This window comes from Phalangium opilio, unplaced genomic scaffold (assembly GCF_054372755.1).
Source record: "Phalangium opilio isolate 3A_F unplaced genomic scaffold, DU_Popi_V2 ptg000088l_1, whole genome shotgun sequence".
Lineage (NCBI taxonomy): Eukaryota > Metazoa > Arthropoda > Arachnida > Opiliones > Phalangiidae > Phalangium > Phalangium opilio.
In genome coordinates, this window is record NW_028324193.1 from 3,460,034 (window position 1) to 3,485,861 (window position 25,828).

Here is a 25,828-nt window from a genome sequence, read left to right on the forward strand (position 1 = left end):
AATAATTTGCGCGGAGAACGGGAGGCCCGTTGTTTAAGTTACAAAGTCTAAATAAAACGTTATCCAACATTTGTGCAAAGTTCAAATATAATGCCACAATATTTGTTAGGAAATTGAACACCGTTTACGGTAAATTTAGGACAATATTTGCGTAATATTCTGAAAATATATATTGAATGAGCTTTTTATTTCTGAAAATTTTATTCAAACTATTGAACATGTTTGATTTTAATTTGCACAATTAGTGAATAGTTTATGTGTCCCCAATTTTATTTGTGCAAAATATTAAGCATGTAAAGGCCGCATAAGGGAAAGAACTGAAGTTGGATGTTTCACCAAATTCTTTCTCTTTCGAACGCTTCTGGGCATAAGTGAATTTTATAAGTATGCATCGGCATAAGTCTATGTTGTAAACTCATAGAGGGGATAATCACTGAAACTATCTGCTATTCTATTAAGAGTTTAATGATTACTTCGAGTAATCATTTTAGCACTGTTAAAGGTAACGCGTCGAGAAGTGTTTCCTTCTCTTCTGGAATTAATTGTCTATTCTTGTTTTTCAGATATAAAAAATGCCATGCACTATGAGTATATTCATGTTAACTAATTAATATTTTTTAGGCCTGCGTACAAACTACAGTGTTTAACAAGTGAAACGTTCTCAATTGCTGGAGCCTTACAATCGATGGGGCTCTAAGCCTCTAATCTGGCCAGAGCCATCATGTTGCTTACAATTTTTTAATTAATTAACTGTCATAGAGGTTATATTTTATTATTTTCGACTCAAAATCAATTGTACCTTGGGTTCGACGGCCCTTTTTGGAAAACCCTGTATATTTTTGAGAAAATGGTTTGTTTGTGTGTATATTTAGTCAAATTATATGAGGATTCGAGGCCGGAGCAAGGAGCAATTGTAGTATACATACTCTCAGGTCAGAGGTTGGGAATTTGCAGATGAGTTTAACTAGGTTATTGTGAGATATATGAAAAAATAACACCCCCACCACCAATTGGTGTTATTATTATGTTTCCAACGAGGAATGCATGTTAAATTACATTAACCGGGCATAGTGTACGAATTTACTTTTTTTTCTTTGGCAACCTTTAACCCTCAATTTTTAGTTCATTGCACCGGTTTTTTCATAAACCACTACCTTCTATATTTTCAAAGCCACTGTGTCACTGTCACGCGGTTATTCTTTTAAAACTAGAAATAGGTCCCTAAGCTAACACATTTTAACAAAAGGCATTCGATGCTTTTACTGGTCTCTCCTGGTGGCCAAACCCGGAGATTTCGCTTATACACACGAGGATGGGTTTTTGGAAACTTTACGTTGAAATAAGAAGTTTCCATTCTCTCTTCAACGAAAACACGCTAGGGGTTTTCGCTTTACAATTTAGGAAGAGGGAAATTCTTTAGCTACGTCATTCCATCGTTACAAAGGGGCAGATTTTGGGGTTATCTTTTTTTTTTGGGCGTGTTGAAAGATTAGAGACACCTCATAAACCTAGTGAATGCAAAGCTGTCAATAGTGAGTACCTTACAAAACCCCCCAAAAAAACTGATTTTGCTACCCTTCCATATTACACCAAGCCACTAAAAGAGTATAGGAGAGCTGTTTACTAAGTTCGGTTTAAACGCGAGGCCCAATGCTTGGTCCATCTTTACGTTCCTCGTGGTATACGGGTTTTCCTATTGACTTCATCGTCTTGAAATAGGAAAAAGCTTTTCATAAAGAAAAAGAAAAGAAAAAAAAACAACCAAGTTATAAAAGGGTGCCAATTTCTAGGGTATTTTAAAATATAATCTTCTCTTATACCAGAAAATTCCCGCAAACACCAAAATATACTAACCTACAGCCATGATTGACCAACTTGTAATTAATTAGCATCCCTTTAATCGATGAGGCGTAGTTTACGAAACCTCATAAAAATGCAATGAAAGCAGTTGAAATCATATACCAAACTAACACGAATACTAATTTCATAAATCCTTGTTTTGCTTTTACAACCCAGTCCCGTTGTCAAGCATTAGAATCAATAAGCAAAGCCCAGCCTGTTTAATAGTTTTAATTGAGCTTAAATAAATATAAATTAATTAATTGAACGATGTAATTTTATAGATACTATAAAAGTGATAAAAATCGTCTTATTTCAATAGGAAATTTCCAAGAGAAGAAACTATGCCTGGTTGTTATTTTATTTTTCTCGGGTTTTGGCCCCCGTCATACTGTCAGGCTGATTTTCCATTTTAATAGACATTTTCGGAAATTACATACAGAGAAACCAACACACATTGGGGTATTCTCCCTCTCACTAAGAGCCCGAGCGAGAGGGAGAATACCGCAATGGCGGCCACGCTCCTGTGTGTTGGTTTCTCTGAATGTAATTTCCGAAATGGTTTATAGCGAGATATTCCAAAAAAAGAGAAGGAAAAAGCACCATTCATCTGATAATCTAGATACAAGTCAACCCCCCCCCCACTGCGCCTTCATGACGTTGATATTCACTTCGCGCCAGAATACCTAACCTTTGAAAAAGACGAAGTCCCACTTCATGGAAATTACTGGCGCCAAAAGGTTTATCGTGGAATAGCAATGACCCTTGTTCAATGGGGCCGGTGACCCAGCGTACTGTAAAGGATTAAATATAATCCTTAAAATTCCTGCACTTCGCAATGCTAAAATTTCTACATTCAGGGAATCTGATACTGATTAGCCCCTCGGTGTTTAGTTATTGTAAAACAAAGAGGAAGGTATATTTTTTTGGGATTTCTATAAGGAAATGGAAAGGAAGGTGAACACTCCCCCGCTTTAGTCAAATTACATACAGTATAATAATTGGATTTATTGCGTTAAATTTGAAGTATTGAAAGTTTTATGAGTTTTACTGTTTCGCAATCGCAGAATGATTGTCCCCTCGCACGAAATAAGAAACGAAGTTGAGACTTTTGCTCTTACTTAAATACTTATTTTAACTAACTTTAACCAACTACTGCTTTACCTTTTGATAAGAGTGTAAACCGAATATTTATATATTTAAACTGGCTAGACATAAGCTTACAATTAATAGGATGAAAGTTTGATATTTATAAGATTAAAAGATTTATGCTCAATATTAAAACCGTAATTTGATGCTTAATATTAACATATGTAAAAGAAGATTGTTCTGGAGATTCCACCACTGTGAGTCGTAGAGAAACTTTACTTTCCCGCCAACTATCCTCCATACTTCGATTTGGGGGAAAGGATAGTTTTTGAAAAGGGGTTTCGATAGTTTTGTGTTGAAAATTTCGCGGGGTGCGCGATGGACGCTGTAAAAGGGCCCCGTTTATTGGCAGGCCCACCTTTGACTACTCACCCCCCCCCCCGTTCAATTGAATGGAATTCGCCTGAGAAACTCAAGTTACATTCAATTTTCTTGTGCTTTCTGCATCGATAAGAGTTCATTTTTCTTTACTTTTTAAAGTTAAATTTTAGCAAAAACAGTTTTTCTAAAAACTTCTTCAACCATTATTTTTTTCAACGAGAAATATTTTTTATTGAATTTTTTGAACTCTTTGAGTTTTTTTAACTCGGAGAGTTCCTAGTTCGCAATTTTTAAGTGAACTTTTTGATTTTTGACTTTCATTTTTTTTTTCGTTCTGCAGTATGTCAAGCCAAGCTTCTTTGTCTTTTGATTCCTCTTTGGACAATCATCGCCAAGATTGAGTGCCACCAATTCTGGGTCGAGCAATTTCAGCCTGGACGAGTTGAGGCCCAATACAGTATTTGAGGCTAAATTTGAAAGTGGTGGATTTGGCACCAAAAACATCCAGGACCATTTCTTTTATCTGGGACACGAACCTGAGACAGCGGTTGGCGCAAAGCGAAAGAAGTCGAATTTCTGTGGAGAATGCCGGCAATGCGGGAAAAAAATTAAATTTAATGGAATCAGTGGATTTAATTTGGAGCGCCATGCCACGGTATTTTTCATTCAATATAATAATAGCACTATATGCCCATCTCATGAGCTAAAGAGCCTTGTTCAGGCATTATTTTCATCTCAGCCCCTCGGCACGAAAATGTTTAACTTTCTCGGTGTGGAATTTGGCTGGAATCCTATTCGCCAAGTTTATGAAGAAGATCAAACTAGATCAAACAATGGAAAAGCTAAGAGAGTTCGAAAACTATATAAAAATTACGTCGAACGAGATAGCTGGACTCGGTTGAATGTGAAACCCTCCAAAATTATGCAACAAGAAGAGATGTTACACTCTTAGATAAAAAGGTTCTTTCATGGTTTTTCCTAGAACCCAACATTTCTAGTTAGAACTTAAAGGGTTCTGGAGTGTGAATAAAGGTTCTTTATGTAACGTTAAAGTTGTTTCTAGAATCTTGGGTTCTAAATTTAACGTTTAAAGTTTATCTTAGAACGTTAGGGTTCCATATTGAATGGAAAGAGTTTATCTTAGAACGTTAGGGTTCCATATTGAATGGAAAGAGTTTATCTTAGAACGTTAGGGTTCCATATTGAATGGTAGAAATTTATCTTAGAACGTAAGGGTTCCATATTGAATGGAAGAAATTTATCTTAGAACGTAAGGGTTCCATATTGAATGGAAGAAATTTATCTTAGAACGTAAGGGTTCCATATTGAATGGAAAGAGTTTATCTTAGAACGTTAGGGTTCCATTTTGAATGGAAAGATTTTATCTTTGAACGTTAGGGTTCCACTTTGAATGGAAAGAGTTTAGAAAAGTTCGTTAGGATTCCATTTCGTATGAAAAAAGTTTAGAAAAGATCGTTAGGGTTCCATTTCGAATGAAAAAGTTTATCTTAGAACGTTAGGGTTCCATTTCGAATGGAAAGAGTTTATCTTAGAACGTTAGGGTTCCATTTCGAATGGAAAGAGTTTATCTTAGAACGTTAGGGTTCCCCTTTGAATGGAACGAGTTTATCTTATAACGTTAAGGTTCCATTTTGAATGGAAAGAGTTTATCTTAGAACGTTATAATCTTATAATTTGATGAATCTGGTCCTATCAAATCCTATAATTTGGCGAAGGGAATCCTATTTTTTTTCTGCAGTTGCAGAAGTAACAAAGCGAGCCCACATACCTGTTACCAGGAGCAAAGTAACTTATTATAAAATGAAACTATTCATGCGGGAATTGAAAGTCGAGAGATATTCGGCATCTTTCGTGAAACCTTTCTGTGGAATGTTATCAAAAACAGATACGCCAAGACAGGAACTTGTAAAACGAAATTAAGCACACATCAAAGGGCATCCTACTGGGCGATACATTTCAGCAGAAACATTTTGAAAACCCTGATTGAGACAATCAACAAAAGGTTAGTTCCCCTTTCTTAAGTTCTGCATTAATTACGATAGAGATAAATTTCTCATTTGTCAGATTGCGCCAGCTGACTGAGGGGATTGCTACGAGGATCTGAACCCTTCTCACAAAGTGGAATCGCATCCTTGTCAGACAGTCGAAGAACCGGATGCTTTCGTCGTAATCAACTTGAATGCCTTTTAGGGCCATTTTTCGCGTCTGTATCCATGGATTCTCCGCATCCTTCATCGCTTTCTTTTTCGAAATATACGTGAACGCGTTGAAAGTCAACATTTGTATATCTTAAAACATCCGCTTCGTCTTTGAAAGAAAAGCTGACGATATCCGCAATTCATTAGCTTATTTCAAAATTCTTTAGAAAAGTACTTGCTACTTTTTCGATAATACTGATTTCACCCGGTAGAAATTGCGCAAAAGCTTGTAACCGTCCACACACGCACCTCCTTCCTGGGAAAGCGTCGTCTGCATTACATTTTTTGTATTACTCTAGAGAGGCGCCTTACGCGCCCTATCATTGTATTCCGTTCTCCCGGAGTGTCGCCTCAAGCGCCACTGCCGCATTTTGTTTTTGTGATACGCGATAAAACGACGCGGCCTGTCTGAAAAAAGGGCAGTCTAGTCTGTGTTCGCGTCAAGTTCAGTTATTGTTTTCTTTACGCTTAATAAAAGTTCTTTTGTATTCAACTCTGAGTCTATCCTTTCGAAAATATTGCTAGTCATGGACAATAAGTCCTTTAAACGGGAACCTGGGAACTTCTTAGTTTTCTAGTTTTATTCTAAATTCTTTGTGAGCCGTGAAAATTAGGCCCCCTTTTCCTATATTTTGATTTTACGGTTACATAAAGTGGCGAGCTTGCCAGGACTCGTTAAGACTAACATTACCAGTTGTACTTACACGCGCACTTCTGAATATTACCTGTGTCTTTGCTTGAATTCATTAACTGTCGCGTCATGAATCCCCCCGATCCGCAAACTTTGGTCGCGGCGCTCAACGCGCAGTTACCGGGATCCTATTCTCCCCCGAGGAGAAACACTCCTCCTCCAAGCCTTGGTACTAGTCCTACGCATGGACAAGCGGCTAGAGGACTCCCGCCGCCGCCACCGCAAGGTGCAGCGCCAAATGATTTGATTCAAACTATTCAAACGCTTGCAACTACGTTAGCGAACATTGGAACTGGACCAGCCGTGAAATTAGGCCCCCTTTCCTACATTTTAATTTTACGGTTACAAGCTTAAATTTGTCGTGATCATCCTGTTTTAAAAGTACGATACAGAATACATATTAAATACATTAAAAATAATTATTGTAACCGATAATAGAAATCACTTTTCACAGTTCCACGTTGACCAGCACATAATGGAGAATGTTTAGACGCTTTAGTGTGCATAATGTTAAAATTAAAGTTAAATAACGTTACACGGCAGTCTTTCTTCACGTAAGTTTTAAGCATTCATTTCAAAATTCTTGCCACTTCCCTAGCAATATCAATTTTCGCTAATGCGAATACAAATTGAGGTTTTTTATGCTCTTTCAAATATTTTAGTAGAATTTCGTTAGACGTGTTCTATTTATAATCACATTTGGCTCTGAAGGCACATAGATTGAGCATGAACTTTATACATGTGTCTTTGTTACTAGTAATCACCACATATTATTGTGAACAACCAAGGAGAGATAACTGGCTATATGATAAAATTCCTTCGTGATCTAAAACGTTTTGACAATATCAAGTAATATAATTTGAAGTCAGTTTTCACGATACTTTTTCATATCTAATAACGACAACCCTTAATACAATTTGACAGAGTTACTACCACCCTCAGTGCAGCACCAGTTTATGGTGTGAAAGTTGCTAATTCGTGGAACGGGTTTCTCGGTATGCTTCAGAGAAATGTCAGTTATTGGAAATACGCGAACAGCTTCTTCTGTCCATAGTAATACAATAAACGCTTGCCTGACATAGGAAGGAGATTTTTCTATATGTCCATTGGTCTTGTCCAAGGATCGTTTCAATTCCTTTCCTACTTCGCACCCGTTTTTGATTAATAGGACGCAATTATTATTCGGAACAAATCAATCGAACGGAAATGAAATTTATTCTGTTGTTGACAAATGGGTAAACTATCATTACTAATTTCTATATAAAAAAGTTAAATGAAGTTGTAAGATCTGATAACAGCAAAAACTGCCGTAGAGTAGACAGATTAATATTCTCCTTTCAATTTGTAACCATATTAAAAAGCATCGAAAATAATAATTGATCTTTGATTAATGTAGATAGTTGTGGTTCTCTTTGGTTTGGTTCTGCTGATTTGCATGGCGGGGAAACTGAGCTCCAAATGTGGAAAAGTGAAACTGGAACTTCCTCCCATGTTTTTGTTGCATGCATTCTGGGGACGAGTTAAACCTTGCAAAGAAACTCTTTGTCTGTTTTACAGTTTTATCCGTGTCTTCTTTTAAGGTCTCCAAAGTTTGAGGGGCGAGGGAGTCACTCGGTTTCTTTCTGTCGTGTGGAGTCTGGCTTCTTTCGAATTATTGGTGTTTGTGTCTTCGGAAATGACATGACAGTTTTCGAACAAATCGGAGGCCCTTTCCCTTAACAACATTGATGATATAGTTCTCTTTCCGAATGCAGATCGTTATTTGACGAAAGGACCGGCAACCTACAGTTTTGTTCAAGTAATTTTTAAAAGACATGGGGTTATTGAACATTACACGGTTAGTGTCATAGTGGATGGAAGCTTTTACTGAAGTGACCTAGTTACATGAACTCTTCATTAAACAAAAGAACGAAAAATATCATCATTCCACAATCCTCTCCCTTTAGACAGTTAAATTTTGTTTGTAATGACGGCAAAATATATGTAACCTATATTTTTACCTCTCCGAGTGACGTATGTCACGGAGAGGTTCTAATTTCGACGTGTCTGTGTGTCTGTCTGTTGTTACACCCACGTGACCGCGTTCGCAGTTTGCAAATCGGAGCAAACGTGTTCTCAATTTCCGGAAATTTCGGAAATTGTATTACACTTACAGGCTATTACTCCATTGCCTGTCTAACATCACCACCCTCTTGTGGCCTTTGTACATCCCACATTTACACCAGTCTGTACACACTGGCTTCTAATCACCACCATCTTCTGGTCTTTGTCCATCCCACATGGACACCAGTCTGTACACCTGGCTTCTAATGAGATCCCCACCATCTTCTAGTCTTTGTCCATCCCACATGGACACCAGTCTGTACACACTGGTTTCAACACACCACCATCTACTGGTCTTTGTTTTTGTCCATCCCACAAGGACACCAGTCTGTACACCTTGCTTCTACTCCATCATCATCGTTAAGGTTAAGACATACGCGGCGATCGGCTAGGGTTACGAGAAACGTCTAGCCTTCCATTGACGGGGTCTTCCGCCAAGGTTCACGCAATTGCGATGTTCTTATCCATAGCTTCGATTCGAAACCCTTATATACTACCTATTTTAGTAAGGCGAAGCAACCGGCGTATGCTTCATTTCAAACGCCAATATTAGTCAAGTCTCTCAAGAATGTTTAATTGTTCTTTTTTAAAACGATGTAACGTTCAATAAGGCGAATAACTAACGAAGAAAATATTAAATATTAATTATATTTATTTTAATATTTAAGATAATCTTGTTTTTATATTTAAGATAATCTTTTTTCTCAATTCAAAATTAATACGGAAAGAGTTATAAAGCAGTCTATTTTTTTGTCTGTGTGTGTCTGTCCGTTGTCACACAAGTGCGCCGAGTTAGCAGTTCGCTTTGTTTTGATGTGTTAAGAAATCCTACAGAACCTTAATATTCACTTTTTCCATAATGTAAAGTGAATATGTGGAAATCCTTTTCGTAATTACGATGCATTTTGTACTTTTGTAGCTTTAAAGCTCTGTTTCATTTTGATATTCCAAGGATGTTTTTTAATATTATTATTTGAAATGTCTGTTTATATATTACTTAAGCTATACTACATCTGTATATAGAATAATCCTTGTTTTAGTTATTTCAAGAAGAAAGCTAAGGCCTGGATTCTGTCGGGTAAATCAAGTTTGATCCGCAATAGGCTTAGTAAACCAAAGAGTAAATAATTGAGACCTGAGGTGGAGTAAACTTTGGGTTTTGATTATCGTGTCTGTAATGAAGGGACATTAACGGTTCAGAGTGAGCCGAAAGTTCAATACACGTTTAAATAACCAGATATAGATTTTATAATAGAAAAAAGCATCATGGTAGCATTAGATCAGTGAAAGGGCTAATCGTTATCGGGTTAGTGGTATGCATCAGAGAATAAAATTTAACATAGAACTTAAATATTCTTTGTAAATAATGATTTGAAACCTAGGATTAGCGGATGATTATATATTTTACAATGTAGAGAAAACTATTCCATGACTTAAGCCTCGTTAGACAAAACAAAGGGAAAAAATGTTGCTCTAGTATTTCGATATTGAGTCGTATACTAGTCTTTTCCCCGACTCGGAGAGGTAATATTTTGGTTTTACCAACTTGTTGTAATTTGTAGTACGTCAACCACCCATGGTCCTGTGTTAACTAAACTTTTTGTAGTACGATAGGTAATTTCAGGACCTAAGAATTTAGTAGCGCTGCAATTGGAAAACTAGATTTTTTGAAGACGTGTCTCCTTCATACGCTTCAAGGGTTATAAGAAAGATTACTGACTAAATTTAAAAATCTTCGTTTTAGGAAAACGCATTGACTAGCCCCAAATTTGCGGAAGTAGCAAAGCGAGCTCACATATATGTAGTGTTCGGAATTTCTGTATCTTTTGTTTATTGAATAAGATCATCTGAAGAGCAATGGTAATTACTCATATATATAACATAAGTATTATTTTATACGACAGACAATTAAAAAAATCCAAGGTGTAGTAGAATCGTGTAATTTTATTCGTAATATTATTGGCTTAGTTTCAAATAAATAAATCAAATGTAATCAGGGAAACATACTATTGATTGATTAAAGTTCAACTGTGCAAACATATAAAAAATATATCTTGCCAATCGTACATTTTTTTCCCCAATAAAGCTATGTATTGTTGAAAACCAAAACAAGCCGAGATTTTAAAACAGGCATTACCTGTTAAATTAAAAAATGGTGTAAATATGGGTTTGTTTAACAAATCAAAATTTTTGCTAGTTATAGAAAAATTAAATATTTAACACCTATTTCCTCCATTTGCTTGAGTAATTTGACATACTTGGCGCAATATTTCCTCCCTTTAACACGATTAAACTTAGAAGTGATATTAGAAGTTCGGCAGATTGTCTTAAAAAGCACTATAAATGTTGCATAAAAGCTTAATTTTGCAATATTATTTGTAAATAGCATAATTGAATATCAGAGTTGGCAAAAATCCGAATTTTTCAGGAAAAGATTGCTGGTTTAAACCGGATTTTATTGGGGTTTTTTTTATAGGAGAAGAAAATTATTCTCTTGTGCATAGATTTGGCACAATTCTTTAACTTTTATTGCGACAGTTCTTTTCTACTAGGCCGTCTGATTGAGAATCATTTTGAATGCACATATCTTAAACTATAATATTATATATAACCACTGCATCTAAGGCGAAGATGGGAAGAATTTAAAGATCAACTACAGCAGATAGAGAAGTTAACCGTTCGACGCTATATATTACAACCCAGCGTACAAGAATCTAGTCTACACGGCTTTTCGGACGCGTCTGAAAAGGCGTATGCCGCAGTAATATATCTTAAAACAAGATCTACGAATGGTGAAGTCAACATTGAATTGATCGCCTCAAAAACCAGAGTGGCTCCGCTAAAGAAAACCACTTTGCCAATATTAGAGCTTCGCGGTGCTGTTCTATTAGCGAAGCTAATCAAGTTATATCAAACTTCAATCAAAAAACCTGTTTCAAATATTCACTGCTGGACAGATTCTACAATTGTCCTGGCCTGGGTCACGTCGCCTCCTCAACGTTGGAAAACATTCGTGGCCAATAGAGTCGCCGAATTGCAAGAAGCATTGCCTAACGTTCAATGGCACCATGTTTCAGGTGAAACAAATCCAGCAGACTGTGCTTCACGAGGACTTCTGGCAAATGAGCTGGGTCAACATCCGTTATTGGTGGCATGGACCTTCATGGTTGCCGTCTTTCAAACCAGAAGAAAGTTCACATCAAGTAAAGGAACCAGAAGAATATCGTGTCGAAGAAAAACTAGTCACACTAGCCTCAGAACCATGTCAATTGGACAACTCCATGCTAAACAACTACTCGTCTTTAAGAACTTTGACACACGTAACGCCCTATATGCTGCGATTCGTTTTTAATGCAAGTAGACCTAAGGAACAAAGAAAAATCGGGCCACTTACTCCAGATGAACTTGAAACAGCACTACTGCATTGGATGCGACGAGCGCAACTCGAAACCTTCGCCGAAGACTCCGATCGGCTAAGGCAGCAAAAGGAGCTACCTTCCAAAAGCAAACTATTACCACTACACCCATTCTTAGATAAAGTGGGGATAATTCGTGTTGGAGGGAGGCTTCAACACGCACGCATATCGCCAGATAAGGTCCACCCGATGTTACTTCCACGAAGACATAAACTAACGGACTTGATAATTAACCACGAACATATCAAGCATTTGCATGGAGGTGCACAACTCTTGACCGCCGTGATTCAACGACGATTTTGGATCCTGGGCATTCGAGACGCAATTCGTTTCCACGTCAGAAGATGCGTAAGGTGTATCCGACAACAAACGTTTGCTGCAAAGCAGTTAATGGGACAGTTACCAGAGCCCAGAGTCAATCCAGCACGAGCGTTTCTAAATTGCGGGGTGGATTATGCCGGTCATCTTGTTCTTCGAGTCCTAAAGGGTCGTAGTCAGAAAACATTCAAAGCCTACATAGCGCTCTTTGCCTCTTTTACTACACGTCCCATACATCTAGAGTTGGTGAGCGATATGTCAACGGGAGCTTTTCTGGCTGCGTGAAAACGATTCGTCTCACGACGTGGAAGATGCTCAAATATTTACAGCGACTGTGGCACAAACTTCATGGGAGCCGACCGAGAACTCAAAGACTTTATCAGATTTATCTCATCGAATTCAAATAGCTCTGAAATCACACAATGGACAGCCGAAGAAGGCATCAATTGGCATTTCAATCCGCCTGCAGCGCCACATTTTGGTGTTTTATGGGAAGCCGGAGTGAAATCTGTTAAATTTCATCTGAAGCGAGTCATCGGCAACACAACATTGACATACGAAGAATTGCAGACGCTATTATGCCAGATTGAAGCTTGTCTTAACTCAAGACCCCTGACATCCATGAGTTCAGACCCGAATGACTTGTCGGCTTTAACTCCAGGACATTTCTTAATTAGATACCCGATAACTGCCATACCTGAACCAGACTTAATCTCACAAAAATTCAACCGCGTATCCCGTTGATAGTTGAGACAGAAACTTGTTCAACACTTATGGAAGCGATGGAGTAATGAATATTTATCCCGACTACAACAACGCCCAAAGTGGGCCCTAACAAAAACGAAATTTGCATGTCGGTGACTTGGTGTTACTAAAGGACGAGAACATGCCCCCCACAAAATGGAGGATGGGTCGCATAACAGTATTGCATCCTGGGACTGATGGCCACGTTCGTGTGGTAACAGTAAAGACAATGGACAAGGAAATCAAACGACCGATTGTAAAGCTATGTCATCTGCCGTTGGATAGTTGAAGCTAGTCGTTCAAGGGAGGCGGAATGTTTAGTAGATCAATTTCGTCGACCGTATAGTAGTAGAATAAAAAATATCTTGGAAGTTTTAATTTATTATTTATCTATTGAGACTATGAAAAAACATGTGTCTGCTAAAATTATTTTTTTTTCCTCTAAATATTCGTGAAAGTTGATTGTAAACCGGGTTCTTTTTTTGGTTTGACGTTGTTATATTCACATACGATGATTAGTGATTATTTTTAAATATATGGTTTTACTTGGTTAAATTTAAAGTTGAGTCGGTTACTTGTTTTCTTTGTCGTACACGTTCACTTCTTCCTTGTAGATTAAGCATATCGGAGGACAATGTCGTCTGGTAAGCGTTCGGTGACAAGTGGTATAATGTTTCCATAGACCTCATTATCCATTTCAAGAAACAAAAATCTCTTTACGCTGACGTTCAATAAATCGAAACATATTCGCAATCCTTTTACTCCGACGACCCAGCTACCGGTTCCAGGGATCTGATATTCTGCGTACGTACTCTAATTTTATCTTCGCGATTAGCAAATCTCTCCTGCAATAGGTCGACGTTGACTTGATAATTTTCACTGGCGAGCTGCAGTCCAATTAAGGTCCTTAAAGAAGTTACATTGCGGTAACTCTTCAAGTAGCTGAAATTGTCCCAATCCGTTATACTTTGATTTTCATGGATTTTACTTGAATATTGTAGCCTGAACTCCTGCCACTTGGATTTATCTTCTCAGGAAAACTTATCCATATTTATTCTTGGGAGTTTGACTGACTGCGACGACGATGGAAGTGATGTGCTCAATCGACATATTTGAATCATTTCGTGACACATAGCTTTAGCATTGACAATCTTGTCTTGCCATGCTTAAGGGTTGGCACGTTTTTGCCAGGGGTGGAAAAAACCGCGCGGCAAAAACCTTTTTGCCACATTTTTTCCACTTTATGTGGAAATAACGAACTAAATTTTAAAAACAAAAAAATTCGGATTTGAAATGAAAATAAAACGTTCTACCATAATTGTATAGGCTTATGAAGTGGGTTACATTCTCAGTATAAAATGGAGAAAAAAAACCGCGTGGCTAAGAACGTTTTGGCTTTGTTATATAAATAAATGAAAAATCAGTCCTTATTTTTCGCTCAACACTATTTTCTTCAACTCGCTAATTTTGAGTTTTCGAAACAGATTAAAGCTTGAAACTGCTTAAAAATGATTGTTTAGTTATAAAATGCGAAGCAACCAGGATCATTGGAATGTGAGCAAAATTTCACAAGTTGTAAGTTTAAAGTGGATTTAGCTCGAACGTTTAAAACACAATAAATGTTATAAAACTGATTAAGATTGAGACATATTAGCTTTTGGAAGACCTATAATAACACGAATGACAAACACAAAGCCAAAGTTAGCATTTCTAATTATCATTTCAATAGGGAAAAGGTTTTTGCCACTTTTTGACGGTGCTTTCCGTTTTTTCCGGTTTTTTCCACTTTTTGCCACGTGTCCCGGCAAAATCTGGTTTTTTCCACTTTTTGCCACGTGTCCCGGATTTTTGCCAACGCTTTAGCTTTCAGTATTTCCTTCTCATAGTCGTTTTCATTCGAAACGATTTCTTCTATTAGCGCATTTACCTCCTTTAGCTTTCCTTCTTTGTCTTCTAACTGAAGAGTGAACTCTGTTAGTTCATATGGCATAGGCATCGTTGTAAGACTGATCTTGTTGATTAACTTCGTGACAAGTCATCTCAACGTCGATCGCTTCTTTGATAACTTCGTTAACTGCTCCATATACGATGACTGGAACTCAGTAGATATCGTGACAATATTCCAATGTGCCCTAAAAAGTAACAGTTTTTCTTATCATTTAATCCTTCGGCACCACAAAACGTAAGAGATGAAAATTCTAACTACGACTGAATTTAATCTAAAGAATAGGATGAAAATAATAACGAACTTCCTATTCTTCCTTATTCTTCAATGATATAATACGGCGGTACATTATTGCCAGGTTGAATTATGAAAAAGATCCCTTATCTCTAAAGGTATCTCGTATTTATACATTGTAACTTTCCAAATAAAATCTTATCTTAAAAAGTAGGTAAGAAGAATAAAATATATTAACTTATATCATTTTTCGCAATATATCCTTCCTATAGATAGTCTTTCTCCTCATGCCCATCTAAAAGTAGATCTACAGGTTTTGAAGGTGACGAAGCAGGGATAAAGTGATTGACTAAACAGCCATGGAAAACGTCAGTATTCATCGAACTAGAATTATACACTTCAAAGCGAACACACTTTACTCCGTTATCCAAATTGTTGATTGTCATGCAAACACCGCTGTACAATTGATAAGGTGGGATGATATTGCACTTGCCGATACTGCACAAAGAACTTATCTATGAATTGGTGTTCCCTGTGATCTGAAACACATTTTCTGGGTGGATGATGCTGGAACTTTGCCAGATCTGGGACATAAAGCGAATCCCGATTCATCACAATTACAATAGTAATTCATAAAGCATAATGTGATCGTTTAAAATTTCGTGATATCCCTTGAGCCAATCCGTTATTGCAGTCGGGGTGCAAGCTTTGGCACGATCAATTTGAAAATGTTCTGGTGTTATAAGTTTCACTGCTGAGTTTCTTTTACCGGGTACTTCCATTACTGAAGGAATTTGGTTTTCTTATTTTGGCAACCAACTTCTTGACTTCGTCAAGAATTTGAAATTAAGACTGACCATATCCTATTTGAGACATTTTAATAGCCCAAGCAGCCAAACCTTTTTCTTCTACTGCCATTAGAACTGTTCTTCGTCTTGGCAAACAGTGCATATCGTACCTTCCTGAGAGTTTACGGTGCAGTGAAGCAACAGGTATTTTGTATTATTTCGCAGACTCCCTTTAACTTTGGCCATTCTTCACATCATTTATTGCGTTTGAATATCAATATTATTCCATTGTTTATAAACAAAGTACCGTTTTCCTTGTACCGGCATTTTATTAGCTACAATATCAGTAGCAGGTGCCATATCGGGATTTGAAATTGAAATAAATCTCTTTGTTAGTCACTTGATTTATAAAAATGGTGCCATTATTTTTTGTAAGCTTTTTACAAATTGGAAATTTTTTAATGGTGTATTAGAAATAATATCCAAGACTATCTCAAAGCTTAGCGATTTAATTAACTTCCTGGATCATATCAACTTATTGACTATTTGTACTAGTTTTCATTCAGGGGAAACTAACTATAATGAAAAACTTGGTTTCATAAATATATACACAAGGACCCTCTATTCGAGAAACTGTGATGGTCTTGTTGAAAATAAAATGAATCAACGCTGTCAGAGTTGCAAAACCTTCAGAAGTAGCCTGATTGCTAAACAAAAGAGAGCTAAACTAAAGGAATTAAACCCATTATCGTCTAAGAAAGGTCGACGAACTTACTAGAGTATGTCAAGAGATAATTTAGCTGCAGCATTAACAGTAAAAACTCGTCAGAATAGAGCTAAAGACCAGCAAATTAAAAGGTTAAAGCAAACGATTAAAACACTTAAGCAGTCACTATCTTAAGAAACAAACCTTTTGTGTGGAGAACCTGTTAATGATGAATATTTTTGCTCGAAAGAGAACTTTTTACGCATTTTATTGAAGCAACAATTGAAATTAATAAAGTATAATAGAAAAAAGCCGAAAAAGTGGCAACCAGACATAATTAAATGGTGCCTTTATCTTCGTGCAAAGTCATCGTCAGCCTATGAAACTCTTCGTGAAGTTCTGCCTTTACCAGCTCGAAGAACACGTTGGAAATACACATCAGTTTTAACTAGCCAAAGTGGCTTTACAACTGAAGCTGTAAGGGAGATGAAGGGTAAAATTGATTTGGCCAGCGCAGATGAACACCAAAAATATTTCTCTCTGATTGTTGATGAGATGAAAATTAAAGAAGACTTAATTTATAAGGCAAACACCGGGAGAGTAGTAGGATTTACTCATTCAAGTGAATCAGGTGATATGTTAAAGCAAACGGAAAATTCTAAATATCCTACTAATTCTTTAAAAGAATTGCCAATTGCTTCTCATGTTATGTCATTGATGGTCAGGGGCCTAACAACAAATTTCAAGCACACCCTGGCTTACTTCCCTTGTCATGATATGAAAGCTGATGAGTTATACCTAATTATTTAAGAAGCTATTGAGATTTTGGAAAATAATGGATTTAAAGTTTTGACTGTGGTATGTCACAAATCAGCTATTAACCAGAAATTAGTCAAACTCAGTACGCGTCCTGATCCAGTGACAAAAGTCCATTATAAAGCAAAAAATATATACGCGAGTCCTGCTGAAGAACGATATATTTATTATATCTCTGATCCTCCTCATCTTATAAAAACTGTGCGAAATTGTTTTTCTAACAGTGGTTCCCAAACTAAAAAAAGATTTCTAACGAAGAACAAGAAACTTATTTTGTGGTCCCACGTAGTGGATATGTTTAAAATAGACTGCTTATCCCAATTACGCTTGTGTTCAAAGCTTACTGACAACCATTTTTATATCAATCCTTTTTCCGCAATGAAAGTGAAATTTGCAACTCAAGTACTGAGTAACACTGTTGCAGAGGCAATAAAAGAATTAGTAGGTGAAGAAGCATCAGAAACCGTGAATTTTATAAAGATTTTCAATCGATTCTTTGATATGATGAATTCACGAAATATATCTCAAGGAAAATTCACAAGAAATCCTGATATTGAGCCATTCAGAGACTGTAATGATTGGACATTTACTGTAAGTTAAGGATATGCATTTATTTATTTATTAGTGGCTACTGGATTCCTTTTTGGGATACTTGCGAGATTGGGAGAAAAAAGCCAATGAAGCTGATGTACCAGAAGAGGGAAAGAATATGATGCAACTAAGCAGGGAAACAATTGAAGGAATTCACACAACAGGTAAAAGCCTTTACAAGTTATCCGTTATTGCGTTGTTGAATAATAATGAAAATTTATTTAGTATACTCGATGGTTGAGGCTGTAAAATTTTTGTTAACCAAAGGAGATAAGTTTGTCTTAACAGACAAATTTAATCAGGATCCTCTAGAAAAACATTTCGGAAAGCATCGAAGGGCTGTTGGCTGTCACGAAAATCCATCTCTATTGGCTTATAGCTACAGCGAAAGAAAATTTAAAATTATGCGTGTTCTTATTAATAAACCGAATAATGGAAATTGTAGCCGTAAGAGAAAAAAGGTTAAACTTGCCTAATAAATTTTTAGTTTTTGATTAAAAATGACAAACTTTGAACTTATTTCAGATCATATTTTATCACAGAATTAGTTTTTGATTAATGACAAGCTTTGAACTTATTTGAGATCATATTTGAGTAAATTTAGGAATACATTGGGAATTATTTTAAGTTTTCGCTGTTCTATTTAAGAGTTTTTCTCAACCCTTTATTTTTAAAGAGAATATCACTTTTTGCCTTGCTAAGTTCCCTTTTATAAGTATTTCATGGCCTTGCCTCTACAATTACATAATGTATCAATGACTAGTTTAAAACACTTTTCCTTATTATCGTAGTATTTTTCCCCCCATAAAGTATCCCACCTGTCTTTTACTAGCTTTGATTTCAAGGCATTAAAAACATTTTCCTTTCTTATTTTGTTTTCAATCAATATGGATTTTTCAAAAATTGGAGCTACTAATTGATTCATGACTTTGAAAAGCTCAAAAGCTTTTCGTTTCAAAATTAGTAACCCACCCCTGGTTAACCGTTCACTCCAACTAGAAAAAGCCATAGATTTATTCCCATCTTTATCAATGCAGTTTTCCAAAAATCGAGGCTGATGGTATTTGAGGGAAATGTTTTTCAAAATATATCCTCCTAAATGGTGCACTACTTTACCCTCTTTGTTCTTTATTTGTTTATCACACAAAGAACTTCTTCCCTCATTTGAAACCTTAGTATCAGGGTGACTAGAGGCTGGCTTTAGCTCAACCCATTTGATTTGAAGTACAACAAAAAATCTTCTTAGCCAATTGTTTACAATCAGGTATTGTTTCTCAATGGGCAATTCTTTGAATCCCGTAACTAAATGAAATGATTTTATAGTCTCATCCTTCAATTCAATCTTTTCACGAAGCTCTTGATGTTAATGAGGAATTCATATTTGTCACGTACACGATGCTCGATTAAAATGGTCAAGATATTTATAAAATCATTGTTTATCTTTATTTCATCAGGGTTGCTACTAATGAAGTTAATAACATCTTTGACATTGTCCCCAGGATCATCCATTTTGCAAGAATCCATACATTTGGAGGTCCTTCGTACCAACTCCTTCATGTGTGTTAGTAGAAAATTTTGGTTGAAATCTAATAGAAAAAGGTATAAGAAAAGTCCCTCTAAAATTTACTTTGTATTTTATACACCTAGCATTCTGATTTGAGTTTTGGACAGAATACAAATTATACTTCATTTTCGGTAATGTGGCTAGGGCTGGTCTTGACGCTATGACATCATTTGGTTTTAGTAAAGAGAGATCCAGAGGGTTATCTTTTTGCTTGACCAAATTCACTGACTTAACCTATGATGAGTAATTGCATTTAACTACTGCCATTTTATTTTGAAGCGAAAATTAATACACATTCAAAACACTAACACCAGAATCATTAAAACCATCTGGATCAGGAAACCTGTCAGTTGGCCCTAGTCCTCCCGGAAAATCTACCGAACATACATACTGTTTACTTTTAATAGAATCCGTAGTTAAATCTGATCTTCCACACGCGATTAGCCATTTTTTACATTTTTCATATTTACTTTTTGGTTTCGGAAATGTACTGAAATAAACATTCTTCATAAAGGGGTCATTACTGAACCTACTATTACTTCTACAGCCCCGATAGCAACACTTTTTGTAATTAACCATCTCTACGATCACTTTTTCTGCTGAGCCTCGGCCTATCGTGTTAGAAATTTAAAAAAACAAAAATATGCGATTTCCGGTATTAAGGAGGTGGCTTGCGCGCCAATATTGCGCAGAGCGGTAATCGTGTTACAGCTAGTGCCTTTTTTCTATTTTATCATTATATCTCCAAACCGCGGCACTAGATGGCGCGAGCTACAGGGTACTGGCAAGTGGTTTATTTTCTATGGTAACGTAGAACTTGGGTAAACGTTTTACTAGGATGCGATCCCCACTTTTTCAACCCACTCCGTTCACCCGTTGTGAGAGTCACATCACAGCTAGCTACGATTTCTACTCTTCAAAACGACTCCGTATCCCATTCTCCTTGGCCCGGTGAAGGAGAATTTCAAGTAACGAGTGACAAAAATTCAATTGTAAGAAATAATTATTTGATGAATGATTACATGCTCACCAATTCTCTTTAATGACGTTACTAATGATGATCCCAACAAATAAATTAACTGGTGAAGAACTCTACCGGCAAGTGCTGAACAAGCAAAAAAAGAGATACGGCATTTTCATTAAAAGAAAATAACTTTAAGGTCAGTTCGGTCTTCAGCGCGCAATGGCTTTGCTGTCATTCTAAACGCCTTACACAGCCCACTAAGATGTTTTAGTTTCTCAATATCGTCCTCTTCTGGCAGAGGAATGTCACTTTTAGCCAATATGAGAATTGACCTCGGTGATTTTATAACGTCTCCTTTCTGAAAAATCAATAATTATGTGTCTTATTTCGGTGAGTGGCTTTTGTATCCAGGGTTGCAGGACCGAATTAGAGTGAATTGTATAGTCGATTTTGACACAATGTTTCAAGGGATTTCACCCTAATGAGTGTTCTATGGATGACTACTTAAATGTCATTATCTTTTATACTTCTAAATGAAATTTAAGGGGTCGTGCGTAAAACTCGACCCTTTCTGGACCACCTAGTAATAACGTTCAAATTCCTAGCTAATTTCAGATTTTTGTGAACCAAAAGACCTTTAAAATGTAAAATTTCGATGCAATTACAAACTCTACAAAACAGAATTTAAAAAAAGGCGCGACAATTCTTCTATTTTTTTAATCAGCTCCATCAGCAGCATTGATGACAAACTTGTAGGCCCATTTTTCAGAAATCTGAAGAAATTCATGATTTAACCTAAACCGCACCCACCGATCATACAATTTTTTTATCAAAAGGCTCTAAAAACCTCTGACGGTAGCCAAGGTGAAACAGTCGAACAGCCCCTTCAAGAATAGTTGCCATAGAAGTCAAACACTTCTACAGGCATTTTGAAGTTTTCAACTATTTAAGCCATTATTTACGCAATAAAAGCTATTTTCAAAAATCCAGTCTCCTGAGATAATTTATATTAATCAGCAAAATTTTAACCGTCAATGCCTAAATACCATCAGGATAATAAAACTACCATAAATTGAACTGTTTTGAAAATATAATATTTCAACACTTCTTAACTTATAAGCCAGCCTCTTGTAAGAGGTTTTCTTTGAAATTATTACATTCATTTAAAGGACTTCACAGAACTAAAACATGGAAATACCTCGGTGACATCGACTTGAATATTTTGTACTGGTAACGCAATCAATATACACCCGTTCCGTCATTTGAAGAGGGCGCAAAAACTCTTGAAATGTTTCCGGGGAATTTTCGAGTGTCAAAGCCGCTATGGCCTTTTCAACCTTGACAGATTCGGATGCTATGCGTTCACTATACTCCTTAGTCCAATTTCTTAAGCCCGGGTCGTAAACGTAGGTTCTCGGCATTGGGGGCCAGGGAATTCCAAAACGGCAAAGCGTTTCTTCTCCCCGCTTCACCTTGCACGTTTTCGTGTGTTTAGGCGTTTGAAGTGGAATCAGGTTAAGCAAATCTTGGTCTTCAGACTTAGAACAAGAAATGAATTGATCAATAAAGGCCTCAACTTGGGTAACATTAATTGGATCCATCCGGTTTCAACTTTGGAGCTCCAGAAAACCAAAATACACTGTGCACATGAGGCGACCCCCGATGTTGAAATTCCACGATGTTGAAAAAATTCAAACCACTATATTTGCGTTGTATGCAGAATGGCGAATAAATGAAGATCTAAGAGGCAATATTTACGCATATAATTTAGAGCGACGTAGGATGGAAAACCTGAATCATGAACCGTAAGTAAAAATGATTTAGCTTGAGATAATTACATAAAATAACACAAAGCTTAAAGAATCTTTTCTTCAGGATTTGATATTCTTAAACGATTTGTTTGAAGAGGACTCAATTTTTACTTTTTTTTGATTTGGTGATTAGCATAATATTAAAAATAATGTCAAAAATTCGACCAATACGGGTCAATAAAGTTGTTTATTTAATAGTTTAAAATATAAAAAATATGCAATATTTCAAATGAAATAGAAACGAAATTAGTACATGAGTTAGTTTTAGTATTTGCAATATTTCAAATGAAGAAAGATAAGGAATTAGTACATGAATTAGTTTAGTCTTTTGAAGGTATTATTTATTTGAAGAAGTCCAGCAACTTATTGAGCAGGTCTTTGTTGTCACAGCTGCTTTCATTTGCCTAACTTCTTTGTTGCCGCCTTTCACTTCGAACAGGCCTGTAGCGGGGTCGTCGATTGGTTAGGTTGAAATTTGGGCAATTTCGAATCAAATGGTTTGTTGACTGGCAACGATAGCAATTTCTTCGTGGACGTGACTGTGGTTGAGGTTCTGGTTCACATGATGATCTGGGTTGATGCTGAGGCTGAGATGGGTTTGTTGTTGAGGCTGAGGCTGAGATGGGTTTGTTGTTGAGGCTGAGGCTGAGATGGGGGTTGTTGTTGAGGCTGAGGCTGAGATGGGGGTTGTTGTCGAGGCTGAGGATGAGATGTGGGTTGTTGTTGAGGCTGAGGCACAGATGGGGGTTGTTGTTGGTGAGGCTCTTCCTCTAGTAACTGCTTTTCCAAGCATTCAGATATTTCATAAACTGATAACATTTCATCAACTGATGAAACATATAATAAACAAATATATATAATATACAAATAAATCATACAAATTAATTTATGTAAATCATATTTTCAAAAATTATATTCTTAAATACTTATGAAATTTGGAAATAATGTGAACAGTAATAAGGAATGTTATTTTTTAATATTAAAAAGTGCTATATCATACCTGTACTTAGCAAAGACATTTTCTCCGCGTTTAACGTTTGTCAATGGAATAAGGAATAACAAAGCGAAAGAGCTCCTAGCCTCGCGTACGATCGTGATAACTGATTTGCCTAGTCATGCGTTCTTTGCAAGAACGACGCGAAAGAGAGGGAATTGAAAGTAAGGTAGGTGAAACTGGGGGGATAGCCCCTCGACGCGCCAGTACCCCAAAAATAAATAAGTTTTTCATCCTGCCTCGAAGCCACATCTCCTGGTCTCGCGTAGGATCGTGACTCCTATCTCCGTTTCTCTCTTGCTTTCCCCCGATAAATTTCCCCTCTATCTCAAGAAGCATCTTTAGGTCCGCGGATTGATTTAAGAAAACTTCCGTAACTCCGTGGTAGCGGTGCAGTTTAGGAAGCGGAAGGTCTGAGGTTCAAATCTCCGTGGAGGCAGAAGATTAAAAAAAATATTCTTCACTGAATTAAGCATAAAACGCCACCTGTTAACTGGAACGTCAACTCACGCGTCTCTGAAAACCTGGCTTAAGAGCCAATGGAGTGAGTGAATGAAGAAATATTATCTCTTGATCGAGGAATAATTTCATTTTAAATAATTAAGAGTGACCACTTCCTATATTTACTTCTTTCTATATTTTTATGGCCTTCCTATATTATCCTACAATTTCATAAAAATGTTTTCTTATCGGTCCAGGCTTAAATGATTAAAAATAATAAGAAATGTGATTCGATTTTTATTTTAATATCGACTTTGTTAAAAGCATTTTTTATATTTCCTACATAATTTTGTTTCAATTCCTTCACTTTTTTTCACCAATTTCTTTCTGCTTTTTTCTCTTAGTCTAGTTTTTTCCAATTACTTCCTATACTTGATGGATCCGATAAGTTTCCTATCAATCTTAGATAATAATTTATAATTTTGAGTGGTCACACAAATTTTTTTAAATGTATATGTTATTTCCCTCTGAGTGATCTCGATCGTCTAATCACTCTCAAAAGGCCGAGAAAACATAGTCAATTTGAATAAATTCAGTTTAAAGAATTTTTTCAATTGGAAAAGTTCCCTCCCTCTGAGTGACACTCTCAAAAGCCTAAGTACACAATCTACGCAGCGGAATGCATGAAAAATTCCCCAACCCCAGAAAAAGTTTACTGTGGATGTTTCTGAGTCATAGGACGATTTCCCTGCTTGAAGCACTAAAGACTGCTTTTTTCTTTCACTCTTTATTTTGGGCACAAAAAATGGAAGCAATGTAAACTTATATCATATACTTATGATACTGAGTGTAAAATATTTTTATGATACCGAATATAAACTTATACCATATACTTATGATACTGAATGTAAACCTGTACCATATACATATGATACTGAATGTAAAACTGTACCATATACTTATGATACTGAATGTAAATTCTGCTTATGATACTGAATGTAAATTCTGCTTATCATACTGAATGTAAATTCTGCTTTTCATACTGAATGTAAACCTGTACCATATACTTATGATACTGAATGTAAACCTGTACCATATACTTATGATACTGAATGTAAACCTGTACCATATACTTATGATACTGAATGTAAACCTGTACCATATACTTATGATACTGAATGTAAACCTGTACCATATACTTATGATACTGAATGTAAACCTGTACCATATACTTATGATACTGAATGTAAACCTGTACCATATACTTATGATACTGAATGTAAACCTGTACCAAATACTTATGATACTGAATGTAAACCTGTACCATATACTTATGATACTGAATGTAAACCTGTACCATATACTTATGATACTGAATGTAAACCTGTACCATATACTTATGATACTGAATGTAAATTCTGCTTATGATACCGAATGTAAACTTGTAACCGTAAAATTTAAAACTAGGAAAGGGGGCCTAATTTCGCGGCACACAAAGATATTTAAATAAAAACTTAAATTAAAACTAGAAAACTAAAAGAAGTTCCCAGGTTCCCGTTTAAAGGACTTATTGTCCATGACTAATGATAAAAACCATAATTACCAAATTATCCATTTCGTCAAGAAAAACGCAGTGGTAATTGAAATAGACTTTTAATTTTCAAACAAACACGTCTCAACTTGAGACTGACTGCTAAGACTGCCCCTGTTACAGCGGAGGCGGGTTTTTATCCCCGCCAATAATTTTTTTAACAATAAGAGAGCCAGTGGCGTTTAAGGTGCCACTGGTGGGGAAAAGATACATTTTCGCTTAGGGCGTCTAAAAAATATGATATGGTGCAGACGACGTAGGAGGGGTGGCTGCTTCAATACATCCTTCCCCCAAAGAAGTCGTCTGCGTTTAGGAGGAGTCTGACTCGGGGAGTCTTGCGGCTCCGGGGACCTCCTTTTGGTGGCGGTGGCACTGTTCTTTTTTTCCCGGTGACGGCGGCGGGCCTTGTAAGCCTCGCTCCTCTTGGGCCTCGGCTTGAAGCAATTTCGTTCATGATGACGGCCTACTTGACATCGGCGACATAGTGTAAACCGTTCATCTGGCACCATGTTTGCCGATGCGGTCGCCGGCTTCACCGAGGCGCTCGTTGGCAGAGGCGTCGCCGATGCGGAACCCCCACGAC

General features: G+C 36.6%; 1 protein-coding gene across 1 annotated transcript; it reads left to right on the forward strand.

The window, feature by feature from the left end:
• Positions 1-6,288: 6,288 nt before the first annotated feature.
• Positions 6,289-12,800, forward strand: LOC149649104 (uncharacterized). Its single transcript, XM_089849441.1, has 8 exons — positions 6,289-6,494; positions 7,144-7,231; positions 7,302-7,454; positions 7,616-7,763; positions 7,974-8,056; positions 10,982-11,347; positions 11,400-12,337; positions 12,386-12,800. The coding sequence occupies exons 1-8, from the start codon at positions 6,289-6,291 to the stop codon at positions 12,798-12,800; spliced, it is 2,397 nt and encodes a 798-aa protein (XP_089705567.1).
• The last annotated feature ends 13,028 nt before the right edge of the window (positions 12,801-25,828 follow it).